Below are 15,532 nucleotides of genomic sequence, written 5' to 3' on the forward strand. Positions count from 1 at the left end.
TATGATATGGCGGCGATTTTTCAAATCAATCGTTTCAGTGATGTATATTTTTGCAGCGAAAAACCTCATGAATTATACCTTTCTCAAAATATTACGTTGTAAAAGATGCTCTATTTATTCCGTATGAAACCAGGAACGTCTTTTCCGTCTAATCTTCATCGATTCACAATGCTGAGAAGTTTGTTTGCAAGTCTTCCAGAATGACCAAGCTTTTCAAAGGTTTGTTCAGCATTTTGTTTATAAGCTATGTGTGTTAATTTGGTTAGAAATGTAATGCTCACTCAAATTCGATGTAAGTTCATGTAACTAACAGTCTAACACCAAATAATGGTCTGAATCTCTGAAATCGGTTATATTTTTGGCAGTAGGTAGTTTAGTTGAGGTTGTTGTAGGTTGCATCGGACTGTCAGTTCACACCAAACTACTGCTTACTGATTAGACAGTAAACTGTAATAGCATAACTAACTGTTAAACTAAGTGTTAAAAAAACATCGTATTTTGTGGATATTTAGATTGGCTTTCCCCCCCAGAATTCTAAACAGGACCTGCCAATAAAAACGTATTTCTCTTTTCTATTAGTTAAAAAACAATAACTTTTTTATTTTTTTCATTATGTTTACAAAACACAGTATCTAACTGATATCTCTATAGTAGTGTAACTAATGTGCCTCTACACCATGTGATTTTAAAATAAAACAGGGATGGAAATTTTTTAGGGGAGGTGGGTGAGGTTGCATGCACCTCCCAAAGCCAACACTAGAGTACGTTCAAGTTTTAGGTAACTACTACTTTTGTCTACTTATTTTAATTATTACTATTTTATCTAATGAGTTTGGGATCTAATTTGACCTTATGACAATCTAAGCAGCAGGTCTCTAAAATTTTCCTAATAAACACAAGTTCTACTATCCCTTATAGAATTGAAAATAGGTTATTCAGCTGGTAAATATTGCAAACAGTTACTGCATTAGTGTTTGCTATAATCAGGACCATAGAGTCTCATCCAAGATTGCAGTGCCAAGGCCGTTCATATTGTCTCTTATGAGTTCAGCATCTGCGTTTTCAAAATCCACATTTATACAAATACATTTTTGTTTGTTCTCTGGTTGGAGTGGTGAATCTTTGAAGCAAAATGGAATTATTTTTCTTTCATTTTGAAAGATTGTGTCTCTCTTCAATGAATCCAAGTCGTAATCTGTCAGAAAACATACAAGGACAATGTGGCGCTTCGGCTCTTCCAACTGCTTTTTCACCCATGTTTCTATCTTTTCTTTCTCAACTTCTAAAGGCACCTTCAAGAACATGAAATCACTTTTATCCTGGTCTTCTTCGGGTAGTGGAGGATTGGTGATTTTCATGCTACTTTCATCCCCCCATGCATTCACTGCATCACAGAAAGGAATCATGTGTGGTCTTTCAGAATTACTGTATAAAACAATTACGCCTAGTGCTCTTGTTTGTGGAGGCTTTTTGGATTGTTCAGGCTTTTTGGGTGATTTGGGAGCATCTTTTGGCTTTTCACTTTCATGTTGCCCAGGTTTGTCAGATATCCCACCCATTATCCTGTTAAAGAAATTAAAGCTCTATTTACAATACAGTCAAAATAATGGCAGGGTGTGGCTAAATCTGGTACCCCTGCCCAATTTTATTAGTGCTCAGGCTACCAATACAAAGGCTGGAGTTCACACTTCCAATTGCTTAAAGCTATCGCAACAAAACATTAATCTGCAGGCTTTGCTAAAATCCTGTTCTATCCTTTTTTTATTCGTCAGTTTGTATTTTAATTTTTGGTCAGTTTTGGTCAGTTAATCGTTTTTTAATACCAGACTAACCAGAGGTGGGTTGACCTGGGTGCAAAGCACTAGCATGCAAATTGTTGATTTGTTAAACCCCAATACACCAACCCATCAATTTTCTTCTGATTGGCGAGTCTTTATTAGGAGGGTAGTGAAAGGACATTCGCCTTCTAGAATTCGAAAATGCTAGGTGATGAGGTTTCTGAAAAATCTGAATACTATATGTATGGTCTAATTGGTCTTGTATGCATGGAGATTAAGGGTTAGTGTTTGCTCTCTTGGCTGTGTTGCTGAACACTGCATATACTCTGTTACCTGTAAGTCAGATACCTGATCAATAATACTACCCACTCAAATGAAATTATCAGGTATTTGGTAAAGCAATTCTAAGTCCCATCATGCATTTCTAGACACAAGGATGCAATTTCACATCTAAAGTAAACCCTCTGAAGCTTGACCTTCCGATCTTATTGCAAAATTTATGCCTTTTTGCTCGGTATTTATACCAACGTTAAGCGCATCCCATTGCTCAGGAACAGCTCGTGAGGTTGTAGCAATAAATACCAGAATCTACGTTCCTCCAATAATTTGTTTGACTTGTCAGTATATGGCTATGGCAATTTCTTGAAATTCGATTAAGCAGTTCGATAAAATTTGTTATTGGCGACCAGAGAACACACATGTTGCAATTTTGTTACATTCAGAGGCAATTGCAACATTGTTTGACTTACACCCAAATCATGTGTGAATTTGGTGATAAAACAGTTACCTGATGTTGTGTTTAAACAAGATATAAAGGACGCAACATATCTTCACACTAATTTACCTAACGCGTTGAAGTACATACGACACCCAGTATATCCAAAAAGTGGAGTGTACCTCAATACCTACCTTGTTCTTGAACCCTGCTGACAACCCAAAACGTGACCAGTGCGTTTCTGTAAACCAGATTAACGTGTCTTGATGAAATGTCCCAAAAAGTTGGTATAAAGGTGGAAAGCGAAGGAGACACGAGAGGCGTTGTTCATGAAGGTCTCGGTAGCGCCGTACCGGACAAAAAAACATCGGTGACGTCATGAGTACTTTGAGCCCGCGTTAAACATTTTCGCAGTACCCTTATTTAAGATTTCAAATTGTGCACCAGACTTCTACGAATTGGATACCTTACCACGGGATTCTGCATGTTGCGTCGAAATGAGACTGTAATGAATTTGTGACAGTCCGAGGCGAGAGAATGCTGAAACCCTGCATGTGGACGGATGCAGCTCATAGAAGGGTTTTTTGCACTGAACATTTTGCCGCGATGTTTTTTTGCATAATTCGCGCGGTTTGTTTTAGGTCTCTGTGTGCGGTCTTGGTTGCGTGGTCTTATTTTTTGCAAGAGTCAGTGCGCTGACAAAAAATGGAACTTATTCCGACTGCTTCCTTGAGCAGAACTCTAGAGATCATATTTCCCGAAAATTGGCATCAAAATTGTTTTTAAAAAAATAGGAATTGTCGCGATTTTTGCGTGGATAAAACGGTGGTCTAAACTCCGCGATCCGCATAGCGTACCTATTTTTTCGAACTTTGTGAGTCATCCAGGCTATATATTCGGATCAGTTTAATTATCCATTTATCTTTTGAGGTCAGTTGAGTTATCACAAGTTATCAGTGGTTAATATTCCATTAATATCTCATGTCATTACATTTCAGATTGAGATCAGTTTCACCGTTGTTTCACATTCCAGTGACATGTCGAGGCCAGTGTTCTCAGCAACGATCAGTGGCAACGATCCGTCACTCCAGTATATCCAATGGGTCCAGACCACTGGTCCAGACAGACCAGACTTATAATAATATGGGTCCAGACCAGTCAGATGAATAAACCATCATGAATAAACAATAGTTTATTCATCTCAATTGTCCAGACTTATGGGTCCAGATCACCTATATAGCCGCGTTTACACTACGTGCTTTGACCTGGCCTGGACCAGACCTAGGCTAAAGGTGTGAACGTTTGTTTATCCCGCCTAGACCAGGCCTGGACCTCTAGGCTCTAGGCCACAAAACCTCACCTGGAGCACGATTTTTCTAATGTGAACGGGCTTTACCTAGTCTAGTCCTGACAAATTTTAAACTTAATAGTATGATTTGTATAGGATCCATACTAGTATTAACACTTTTCGACGTGTTTTGGGTCTTGCTTCAAGTATTTTGTCATTTATTTTGGCTCTCCAATATCATCAACAAGAAAGCAGTGTCAGTGTGAACGTGGCACATATCACCTAGATTTTTCCCAGTCCAGGCGAGATCAGGGCCCCTAGTCTGTGCTCTAGTGTAAACGCGGCTTATGAGACCACCGATTCTGGAATTATCACCGAATTCCTGCTCGAATGTACGATTGTATCAATTATGATTGTATAATTATGTAAATTATTCCAACCATGTTCAAATATAGAGGAGACGCCCTTTGAGGTATTAAATTTCAAGCATGATATTGTAACCAAACGGTGGCATGGCCGATTATAAGGCGGTTCCGTTAAATGAGACTGAAAATATCAGAGAAATGGAGGAAAGACAGGCAGCTTCTAACACGGATAAGCCTTTTGAAATGCCAAAACTTAGCAAAGAGGACTGGGTGAAGGTCAGAAGATTTGATGTGATATAATACCATTATTCACGTGCTTGTTTTGATTTCTCTGTGATTTCATTGGCTATCTTTTCTGTGTTGGTTTATTTTGAAATGTATTAGTTAAATCTGTGTTGTTATTAGTTAAATTACCAGATTGTAACACTATTGTTTACCTGATTATAAATCTTGAATATCGAGATAATGGAGTAAAATCCAGTAGACAGTATGTCAACGTGTATTGATTGTCAGTATGTATACACACTGTAAACACAAGTATAACTAATGTTTGCGTTGTAATTACATTGCATTGTAGCATCTCTGATTTCTACATACTACAATTGTTTGAACTTCATACTTTTATAGACTCATGACATGCATAATAAGATGCAATACTGGGCTACAGAAAGTTGTCTGTTTTGTTTTCTGTTACCTATCAGAAAGAGATGATTTTCGTATAGGTTTCCATTCTGTGACTCATGGGCTTTTCAATGTAAATTGTCCCCTTCTCCTGTTGAAGAACCATGGAATTCCTTGGTGGTTGCTAAAATGTGTCCTTGGGGGTTTACAACTAAAATATGTCCTCAGGGGTTTATAATCAAGAGAAATGTATCTTATATATAGTCGATACATAAATATAGCCTATACATAACCTTCCTTCAGGTTAATGTTAAAGTTGAAAAGGAAGGCCTATCCTATAGTGAGGCTGTAGATAAAGTCAAAGCTGAAAAACTCATTGAAAATGAAGAAGATGGTAATCGTGGTACTGACCCTCTGATAGTTATGTTAAAAGAGTGGCCTAAATTAGAGGAAAATAAAGACTCAAAACGTTTGGCCAGTTTGGAATACCTGGTAAGATGTGGAAAAGTATATAGTAATAATGATATGAAACATACTGAGGAGGATATTTTTGTCAGCCCTATTTACTAACCTCATTTCTGCAGAAAAATCTGCATGTATTTTCAGACATTTTGGGAAAATTTCCAATATATTCTAGATTGGCCGACTGACCAAAATCATTTTGGAGAAAGATAAAGGAATTACTGAAGTAAAAGAGGGAAAAGAAAAAAAGAAAAAAAAGTACAATGAATTTTTTCGTGATGATAAAGATTCATTAAAACCTACATTACTTCATATGGCTGCTAAACTGAACTACGCTCAAGTCTCAAAGATGCTGGTAGAGCATTCCCCAAAGCTTATGTATGCGATAACAGCGGATAGTGTATTACCATTGCAGGTTGCCTTAAGAAACTTTAGAGATGATACTGCTTCATATCTCATATCAAGGATGCAGTATGATCGGTATGTAATAATTGCTTTTTGGGAGTGTTGAAAAATTTGGATGTATGAACTAGCTTATATGAGTGTAGTCAAGTATGCATTATATTTTGGTTTTGACTGTGCTTTTCTTAGTTGTTTCAGTAGAAAGCTAAGTCCTTGAATAGCCATGCAAGTTCCAGTCAGAACTAACTTGCAGAGAGTGTATGTTTATTTCTAGGAGTAATGCCTATTCTACTTTGGAAAACATTCATTTATGATTGTTTTTTAAAAGTGTCCAACAGCTGTTTCTGCACAGTAAGGGTAAAAACCAAAGGACCCTAGTTTTGGAGAGATCATCGGTCATCGTGATCCTAAAATGAAGGTACATGTTGCATTTTGTGTTATGAACCTCTCAAAGTTCAAACCCAACCTGCAATCAAGCCTGAGACAAGGTGACTGGATTGATCCCCAACTTTAACATGACCTAGTTGCATCACTGGATTCTGTAGCGTTGCCTGCCTGACAATTTATCTGGTTATACTAATATTTTGGTTTTCATAGACTGTAAAAACGATGAATTTCTAAAGACACAAGTAATTATAATAACTTGATATTTACATAGTGGAACAAAATTGCCAGGCTGGCTATGCCACTGCATGATTTATATATCCATTTCTGTCAACTACTAAAACCTCTGCCAACAAGAGATTTGACTTGATTTAATCCCATTACTGTTCTAGAAAACAGTTACAGCAGTATTAAACAAATTGATCGATCCTGTTTGGCCATACCTTCCGAACCGTGAAGATCGAGAAGAAAGTGGAAACAGGAATGACATTACAAAAGCATTAGAAAGTGTTCCAAATGATCCCTTGGACTATGATTTCTATTATCACATTCTTGAAACTGATGATAATGGAAATGTGCCTGATGATGATTCAAATTTCAACAAAGAATCTGTATCGTGCCTTCGACATATTGCTGATTGCAGTACAGATGATAAGGTGTATATTAGTCAATCTGCTTGACCTAGCTACTGAGGTCTTAAAGTTGAGACTAATCTGAACCATGACAAGCAGTGCTAATTGCTAAATTCAGTGGCATAACACAACCATTGGGGGCCCTCCATCCATCAGCCATTTGTAGCCCCCCTTTGCTCCACTAAAATTGGCTGAATTCACAACTTGCATGAACACAAAGCAATCTTCAATTGCATATATATGTGAATGGAGAATAAATCTATATTACTATGCTGAGATTACGCCTCCAAAATTCATAATAACATAATATTAATAGGCTGCCTATACCATGTCTGTGGATAGTAATTTTATTTTCCATCCCGTCACTTCACACCCTTCCATCCATACACATGAAATTTCATTAAACTATCATTTCATATCACAGGAAGCTGTTCAGCATCCAGTTGTTCGGATGTTAGCGGTAAAAAAATGGAAAAAATTTGGCTTCTGGTGGTTTTGGTAAGTTTGAGGTCGATCCAGTGTGGTATTGTTGGAAGGGGGGGGGTGTGCAGGCCTGTTTGTAGCCATGGAGTGTGGTGCAAGCAGTTGAGCTGTAATAAGAAACATTAGAATGTATGCTTTTTTGAAAAATCCTAAAAATTGGACCCATCCCCTTGCACCCCTCCCCCCCCTCCCCTCATACCAGGGGTGCACCTGCTCTCCTTCTCCATGGTAGATCCATGTCTGCTGTATGTTAAAGCAACATTTCTTGATTATTTCATACCATTGCCTAATGTACACCGTACAAAATATTTATCAGCCAGATACCATAGTTTAATCTGTTTGTATTATACGCTCATCTTTTGTGCATCTCTTCCTTTCACCGCTGACGTACATCTCCTGTTATTTCCTAGTTTTGAGGCTGCGTTGTATGCATTATTCTTCACGGTATTGTCATTTGCTCTCATCTACGGCTCTACCCGTGACCATCCAACGAGATACGAAGGCCCTGCTGATATATTTCGAGCGCTCTGTGAAATCTGTAGCATCATTTTCTTAATGGTCCAGTTCGTTCAGATGACATTTGAAATAGCAAGGTTTGTCTAAATGTCTGAAAAGTTTCTACATTCACTGTCTTTCGTGAACCTGTCGGACTTCGAAATCAGCGCCACTACTTTAGCTTTCCAGTCAAACACGATAAATTCAATTACCACTGGCACTGGTTAGGTATTGATCACTGACCTATATTAGACCATAATATGAACTATCTAATATAGGTCAGTGGTATTGATACAGTTGATTACTTGAATAACTTGATTGTCTCCACTGTGACTTTTGTAACTATTTTGGCTCAGAATGCGTGCCCAGCTCCTACCTGTAAGTTGGTATTCTGTGCCAGATGACTTTACTGTCAATTGCGTTTTGTGACTTGTCGTTGTTTAACAAATTTTTTCTTTACAGAGAGAAAAGCCGTTATTTTGATTTTTTCAATTGCATCAATATATTGAGCATGATCATTTTTATCCTCTTTGTTATTCCACTTCGTTTTGTTGAATCGAATTCTCAATGGCTCACAGCTGCGATTGGTTATCTTCTGTGCTTCATACACCTCTTTAAATATTCCAATGTTTCAAGGTAAACGTTTGTATTCTTCTTACAATTTATTATTCGTAACCCTACCCGTAGTCTGTTGTATACAGTTTCTCATAATCAAAGGTGTTGTGCATTCAGAAGACCTTAAAAAATAGGGTGGCAGGAATGTTGTTGATTATTAGTCAAGCATCGTTAAACCTCAAACTGTTTTATCCTTATAGAATCACTGGTCTTTACACTACAACGATTGTGAAAATGATCATGGAAGATGTCAAACGTTTTATGCTGTTCTTTGCTGTGATATTTATTGGATTTTGTGGAACAATGTTTTTGGCTCTGAAAGTCGACGGTACCCAGGATTCGTACAGGTATGTTTTCATACGATGTTGTATTCTCAATCAAACCACCTTTTCTTCATTTCGACCTCATCCTTACCTCAAACAATCCTCCATTACCTCAAACGATCCATCCGTACATCATTCGGTCTATATCCTTCCTTTTAACCAAATTATAGCTTTTCCTCGATAATGTTGGGTGGCTTCAAAGCTCTTGTTGGACAAGGAACACTGGAAGAGGACGATGAGAAAAAGTTCGGGTAATTTGCTACACTTATCTATATCAAATATTCTCTAAAATATCCTTGTCTTCAAGGCAGTCGTTATACCATATTTGATAAGAATCAAATTTGTATTTTGTATCGTATTTTTAATAGTAATCCAACATGGGCGGTTGTTCGAAAGGCGTTGAGCCTAAACGGTGGATAAGTTCAAAATGGAAAACAAAATTATCTACTTTTTAAACAACTGAGCTGAAATATTTCGATGTAAATAGTTTAATTGTCAATAGATGTAGTACATATTAAATGCATAAGATGCAGGTTCAGTCATTCACAAGATCCATTAGAGTATTTTTAAGCTTTGGCTTATCCGCCGTTTTAAGCTAAACGCCTTTCGGACAACCGGCCCCAGCCAGTTATGTAAAGCTGTTTATAGTGACGATGGTTCTCTGGGGTTTTTTAGCTGGTTAGCGAGTGTTGTTCTCCTGGTCTACATGGGAGTATTGACGGTGATGTTGCTCAATATTCTCATTGCACAATTCGGCTTCACGTACGCCGAAGCAAGAAAGACGGCGAGAATTCAGTACGCAGCCGATATCATGCGTATTGTCACTCGTTTGGAGTACAGTAGATTTGAGAGATGGGTAAGCACGCAGAGGTGCAAAACCTTTAGGTTTATCGTGTTGCCACAATCATAATTTATTACCAGAATGCTTTTCTCGTCGGTAGGGAGGAGTAATCTATAAACTGTAGTAATCTATAATCTTTCCCTTGATGTAATGTGAAAAGCATCCCTTCCCCCTCCCTCTATAGTCGTATAGGTTTCGTTAAGGCATTTTCCTAATGTATCGTGGAAACCCTGACTTTCCTTGCATGTCATGCGGTAATGCGCAACGCAATCTCAAACCAACAGCTATATCACGGTAAGTTTCATTAAGTCGAACAATTTTTCTTTAAAAGAATTACCGAGAGAATACATACGAACCGGGTGCCAAAATGACGGACGAAGAATTAGCGGAAGGTATCTGATCATAAAACATTTTGCAGAGGCCATGCTACAGTGGTAATCGCAGTGAACTGTAAAACCTGGAACGCTAACTTCTATAGTTCAGCGTAATACTTGGCTGAAGCCAAAAATTGAAGAGTTTTTGGCTCTGTTTTTCGTTCAATTTTTATAAAAATTAGCAAATGAATGTATTTTACATAGTTCTTGACATTCCTAGATAATTTCTCTCAACGTCTGTCTCTCTCAAATGTTCAAAAACTCAGAAAAACTACCCGGCTTCAAATTTGGCTACAAAGATGGCGGCCAAGTTAGCGTTCCAGGTTATATTACAATTCACTGGTTAAACGATACAATTGTACTTTTGAGAGATGTAAACTAATGAGGAGTATTATAACTTGCATGCCATTTTTTGTATTTTTTTTAAAGAAATGTTGGAGAGCACAGAAGGGCGACATCCTTGGGAGACAGACGAGGAGAAAATTGGCAGCGTGAGGTATGGTATTGATTCAAGAATGGATAGCATGAAATTCAAGGGACGTGGAATGACGGGAAAAGACTGGGACCAAATAAAACTATAAAAATCCATTTCTCGGTTGAAACAACTCGATATATTGTGAAATATACTTTTTATTTCGGTCAGAGCTGTAGTTCTTGTAAATAAACGTAATCACAAAATTTCGACTAGTTTAAAATATAGTCGATTAAATACTGCAGATTAGATTTCAACTTCAACAACCTTTCCGAACGCTGAATGATTGCCTAAATTATGAGCGTGAGATCACCCGGACTTTGACTTATCTTTCCCGTATAAATTACCTCAATGTGCGTCCCAATCTATATACCTTATAATAAGAATTCGGCGGAGCAAGAACACGCGAATTTCCTGTTTTTAGAGAGGCGATGAAAAGAGTTCTCAAGACAGACAGAGGAAAGGAAAAAGATCCTTTGGAAACTGTTAAAGAAGAACTTATGCAAAGTATTAATGAAAAATTTACTAGTCTCACGTAAGTATTATAAGCTCGATGTAACTGTCATATTTCTCCCCCATGCACTTCATATAACGAAATTTATTGAGGCCCTGTTACGCGGTGAAATTTTTTCATGCAACGTGCAATACAATTTTTGAGAGATATAAATTTGGCAAGTACGAAACTTTTGTGTTTAGTACACTTCATGGACGTTTCTCAAAGTTACACTTTAAAGACTTTTCGCCGATTTACATCTTTTAAAAGTAGAATTCCATATTTGCATTGCAAGTTGCAAGAAAAATTGAACTGCATAACACGGGACCTTTACATAATACCCCTTGAAACCAACCAGTCTGAATGGAAAATATTCAACAACGTATGTATATTTTCACTGATTGAGTTCGGAAAAAGAAACCGCAGAGTCTATCTTGAAAAAACTAACGTAAGCAGATATAATATTCTTCTTCGTATTTTATAAACCGAAAAATTCTGCTCGTATGCATTAACTTGATGCATGATCTGCGATAGAAGTTTTTCTGCAAATTAATTTGCCTCGAACGAGTTCCTCCATTGTTCTTTATTTGAACCGAGATATGTGGCCTAATAACTCGTACAAAAATATACAAAATAAATCGTGAAGACAGCTCTGCCATGCCTGCAGTATAGGTTAGCATAGCAAAGTTAGTGGAGATATCTTGTTTTATTGTAGTATTCAATTCGAATACACATCTGCGCTATCTATTTTAGAGCTATGATGGAGCAAATGAAGAAAGAATCGGAGCAAATGAAGAAAGAATCGCAGCCAAGCGAGTGACTCAACGGAAAAGAGCGCTATAAGGTTTGTTTACAAGCTCGGAAAACACAATTGACAACGATTTATCTCGTCGATTGTAGCGTTTATATATTATATGCATGCATGGCATTATGAATCCTACTGAAAGAACAAATAGACGGACTACTCCACTAAGCTATGGGTCTTGCTTCTATAAAAGGTTTTCTATATGCATTTTTTTGAAATAGCTAGGTTACAGCATTTGTTAGTATATTTTATTCACACTATCAAAAAAGAATGTTTTATTATCGCTATATAATACCAAACGATCACCAAACACACGGTCGTCACGTGAAAAAGAGACTGTCACCTAAGTCGTAGAATTTGAAAGTAGATAACTACTATCATAGGAATGTTCGAGCACCTAACCCCACACGGACATCGTCTATTTCTATATATAGTATATTTATTAGTCGTAAGTAAGTAAAATGCGTAAAACTTGGAGCGGTTAGCCAATGGTCATTGTCCTATCAAGAGCCTAGTCGATTGCGCTGCGCCAGACTGATTCAAGGCTTCAGGCGTGAAGAAGCAGATGTGTGTGTATATGACGTATATATAGCAACCGACGAACACAACCAAATTATTTCTTTGGGCGGATGATGAGAAACATTTGACTAACCATGAATAATTCAACACATCGAAAAGACGTCTGGTAGCCCCACCAAGGCCATGCTTTCGGGACGACGTCGTTGTTGTAGAACACGTAGAACTCCCAGAGGGCATAAATCTGCGTGCAGCAAATCAGGAGGCCTGTGGCGGCCGCACGTCGCGCGATTTTCATCACTTTCCTGGTGCGAGCTTCTTGGAAGCGAGCCGGTCTCGCGTTTTTCTCGTTGTTACTTTGACCGCGAGCGACCGGGGTTTCATTACCGGTGACTGTGAGATTCCTAAGAGTTTGTCTCACTTGATTTTGGAGTCTAATCGAGGCTACAATGAAACCACCAAAGAGTAGTATGCCCCAGACCACGAAGAAGGAACGACAGATGAAGAGGAATATATGCGTCTGTGAGAAGTATACAAATATCATATCAAACGTTATCACCACCACGAAGTGTATCACCAAAACTAGTGCCAGAACTTTGCGCTTGTGAATGCGGGACGGTAGCAACTGCAGTTTCGTGACCTCGACCAATGACCAGTTGATGAGAAAGAACCCGGATGTAAGACAAGGGTAACCCAAGCTGAATAACAGCAGTCCATAGCCCGGGGTCAATGCGAAAGGTCTCCGCGTGGAGTAAGGGTCGCCTAGCAACACCACAGCACGGGTGAAGCCTAGAAAACAAACCAACCCTGTTATTGCAACGAAGTAATTTCTCGAGTTTTTCATCTTGCTTTTGCAAAGCTTGACCAGATTGTAAACCCCGTAGACGGCGATGAAGAAAAAGGTTATTCCAAAGACGTAACTGTGTACAGGCAACGCCCATTTCCAAACTTCTGGATCTTCGTTCCAATCCGGCAAAGGTTCGGGTATCCCATCAAGTACTCTGGAAGAACTGTTTGAATCCTTCCCCATTTTGTTTGGAAATTCACAATGGACTTTCTATTATCAAGAAGTTGAAAGAAAGATTATCCTCAGATCGTGACCCACCGTGATCAGGATTTTCCTTGGGGGATTTTCATTTTCCGGGTCTGATTTATTTTAAGAGGCTGCTTTAGTTCCGTTAATCGTCATGTTTGATTGCAATCATTGTCTTAAGTCCGTTCTCCACTACGCGAATTTATTCGCGCGAACAGATAAAAAGTAGAAAGCGATTCTACTTTTTTTCGTGGCGATTTTTTTCGCAAAACAATCACATCACCGGATTTCAAATATCGCTTCGCGTCGCGCGAATAAATTCGGAGTGGAAAACGGGCTTTAGTGATCTATGCTGACATCGGTTAGATCAATGTTTTTTTCAATATTCATTAATGAATTCATCACTAGCTTTATTAGACACTCGTACTTATGAATTTGTAAAAGATCAGACCCGCCGGCGAGTCCCTGCACGACGGGTGTATATTTCTTTAATGTGAGCAAAAAATAGAATTTGATTACTTATACACACAAGATGATAGGAACTTCTATAATATATAAGTTCATGTCATTCTAGTTGCATGAAAATAATTAAAAATTGATGCGGTGGAAGGCGTGAACAAATGAACACACGCGAGCGAAGATTGTAGTCATTTTTTTTCCTAATGTAGCATCAGTGGGCATGCGATTCTAGATATATTGTCGGACACCAAGCCATAGCCGTGGTAGTCGAACGCGAACCCTTCGTTTCCTAGTCCAGTGCTCAAAAAGGCTATAATTTCGTATAAAAATAGAGTTTCTCGCCGTTTCGCCATTCAGTTTTAACTGTTTTTGCCTGTGCTGTTCTTTCGCTCGAAATCACATCAGAAAAAGAATAGCTGCAATGTTTTGCCAAAATAACAAGTTTATCTTATCTTATTCGTGAGTTTTTCGCGTTGTGTTCGTCGACAATTATTAATAAAAGATTAAATCGTGGAGCTGTATACCAATTATATTTAATTTCAGAATACATTATCAGGCATATTATCAGGGGGAAAAAATGAGATGCTCTAAATACAATAATAACACAATAATATGTCGTTATAGAGATGTGCTTGATCTTTTTGGGGCATATTAGCAGAAAACAAGTTCAATATTCAATATATGTACTGTTATACTTATCCAAAGTACCTCCTTAACGTGAGAGGTTATCTTTGCGTTAGCCTAAACATACATGTAATATTAAAAATACGCACCTTTTCTTGATAGTTTTGATTCAAAACTCAACGTATCCTATGTTGTTTTAAATTTTGTGCTCAGCCGATAACATGTTTACCCAGCCAAGTGGGATGGACGTTAAAAGGCGAAGTTTTAAACATGTAATGAATTATGAAGTATTATATATTATAGGATAAATAGGATCTGACGTCATTAAGTAGTGAATATACCTAACACAAACAAGCCTTCCCAAATGTTGTTGATTACAATTTCACACAGTTTTTAAAGCTGATTGGATTCTACACCACCCGAATATCATTAAGAAAGTTTTCAAAATGAGATGTGTTAATTAATTTTCTTTTTTAAGGAATTCGGCACAGCACGATGTAGCGATGTTTTTGATTAGAAATTTACATGTTCGTATTATGCAAATCTTTTGTTTAATTATGACCAGAACGGCATGGCTGAAATTCATATGTATTTTCGGCATGAAATGTGTACACATGCTTAAAAAATTTGAAATTAATGTAAATAATGTTGTATACTTAATAAAAATAGTTTTTTCTAAGACAGAACAATTACTCGAATACAAAACAACATTTCATTGACCTTGATCGACCATCATCGACCTTGATCGACCACACTAATATTTAATTCTACATTTATTCTTCTCATCGCGTGAATTAGCAAAATTTTAACTAGCTATTTTCGTTGGTAGCATAATTCGCAAGAATCATTCACTATTTATACAGCTTGTGGGAAACCTTTTTGCATAACTAGTGTTTGCTGTAAAATCGGACTCGTTTTAGGATTGCCAGAAATTTTCATGGGGCAGACGAATGATTTTATAGTAAAGGTTTCATGACTTCAAGTACAAATTGTCCAACTTATTACCCCATTCTTTCTAATCTTGTGGAGGCTGGAGGCCCTCCCACCCTTTTCTCTAACTAAGACCCTATCGTTGGGGAAACAGTAATAGCGCCCAATAGACTAGTCCTTGCGTTCACTTTAGAAACTCCTCTTTAAAAACTTATTGGCGGCCTCGTACTTTAGTATTTTACTCTCAAGAAACAGGTGGTCTATTCGTGCGTAATAAGTCGTTAATAATAGTGAACTTAAGCAAGTGACGTTTTTGACAACACGTACGTTGACCGGAAGTAAAGTTTTTGTTTTCCACTAATCACAATCCTTGACCCAGTCTTTTGACGTTACTCATGCCGTTTCTGTTGTTAAAAACGTCA

General features: G+C 37.8%; 3 protein-coding genes across 5 annotated transcripts; 2 read left to right on the forward strand and 1 right to left on the reverse strand.

Moving 5' to 3' along the window:
* Window positions 1-10: 10 nt before the first annotated feature.
* Window positions 11-5,945, forward strand: LOC114525616. The gene is made up of 5 exons (XM_028547005.1): window positions 11-219; window positions 3,492-4,422; window positions 5,071-5,259; window positions 5,405-5,709; window positions 5,906-5,945. Exons 2-5 carry the CDS (start codon window positions 4,294-4,296, stop codon window positions 5,943-5,945), a joined length of 663 nt encoding a protein of 220 aa, XP_028402806.1. The 5' UTR covers window positions 11-219; window positions 3,492-4,293.
* A 52-nt stretch (window positions 5,946-5,997) lies between these two features.
* On the forward strand, window positions 5,998-15,148 carry LOC114525838 (transient receptor potential cation channel subfamily V member 5-like). 3 transcript variants are annotated; one of them, XM_028547284.1, is made up of 13 exons: window positions 5,998-6,049; window positions 6,408-6,671; window positions 7,072-7,145; window positions 7,541-7,723; window positions 8,088-8,261; window positions 8,441-8,587; window positions 8,734-8,814; window positions 9,239-9,419; window positions 9,736-9,796; window positions 10,208-10,274; window positions 10,675-10,785; window positions 11,497-11,587; window positions 14,659-15,148. In XM_028547284.1, exons 1-12 carry the CDS (start codon window positions 6,044-6,046, stop codon window positions 11,561-11,563), a joined length of 1,416 nt encoding a protein of 471 aa, XP_028403085.1. In that variant the 5' UTR covers window positions 5,998-6,043; the 3' UTR covers window positions 11,564-11,587; window positions 14,659-15,148. The 3 variants fall into 3 exon arrangements, with proteins under 3 accessions (XP_028403085.1, XP_028403086.1, XP_028403084.1); XM_028547285.1 differs by lacking the exon at window positions 14,659-15,148 and adding an exon at window positions 14,181-14,336; XM_028547283.1 differs by lacking the exon at window positions 14,659-15,148 and having other exon boundaries at window positions 11,497-11,748.
* LOC114525841 lies at window positions 11,835-14,405 on the reverse strand. The gene is made up of 2 exons (XM_028547287.1): window positions 14,330-14,405; window positions 11,835-13,121 (listed from the first exon to the last, which is right to left on the reverse strand). The coding sequence occupies exon 2, from the start codon at window positions 13,092-13,094 to the stop codon at window positions 12,162-12,164; it is 933 nt and encodes a 310-aa protein (XP_028403088.1). The 5' UTR covers window positions 13,095-13,121; window positions 14,330-14,405; the 3' UTR covers window positions 11,835-12,161.
* Window positions 15,149-15,532: the final 384 nt, after the last annotated feature.

The sequence above is a fragment of the Dendronephthya gigantea genome, unplaced genomic scaffold (assembly GCF_004324835.1).
Source record: "Dendronephthya gigantea isolate DGI-Jeju-01 unplaced genomic scaffold, DenGig_1.0 000035F, whole genome shotgun sequence".
NCBI lineage: Eukaryota > Metazoa > Cnidaria > Anthozoa > Malacalcyonacea > Nephtheidae > Dendronephthya > Dendronephthya gigantea.

What these genes read in the sequence shown, in the direction of transcription:
- LOC114525616 (XM_028547005.1), top strand. Translation starts at nt 4,294, where the DNA reads ATGGCCGATTATAAGGCGGTTCCGTTAAATGAGACTGAAAATATCAGA. An exon ending in GCAAAGAGGACTGGGTGAAG is followed by an intron (nt 4,423 to 5,070) that starts GTCAGAAGATTT and finishes ACCTTCCTTCAG; the next exon opens with GTTAATGTTAAAGTTGAAAA. An exon ending in TGGCCAGTTTGGAATACCTG is followed by an intron (nt 5,260 to 5,404) that starts GTAAGATGTGGA and finishes AATATATTCTAG; the next exon opens with ATTGGCCGACTGACCAAAAT.
- LOC114525838 (XM_028547284.1), top strand. An exon ending in ATTGCAGTACAGATGATAAG is followed by an intron (nt 6,672 to 7,071) that starts GTGTATATTAGT and finishes TTCATATCACAG; the next exon opens with GAAGCTGTTCAGCATCCAGT. An exon ending in GGTACCCAGGATTCGTACAG is followed by an intron (nt 8,588 to 8,733) that starts GTATGTTTTCAT and finishes ACCAAATTATAG; the next exon opens with CTTTTCCTCGATAATGTTGG.
- LOC114525841 (XM_028547287.1), bottom strand. Translation starts at nt 13,094, where the DNA reads ATGGGGAAGGATTCAAACAGTTCTTCCAGAGTACTTGATGGGATACCC.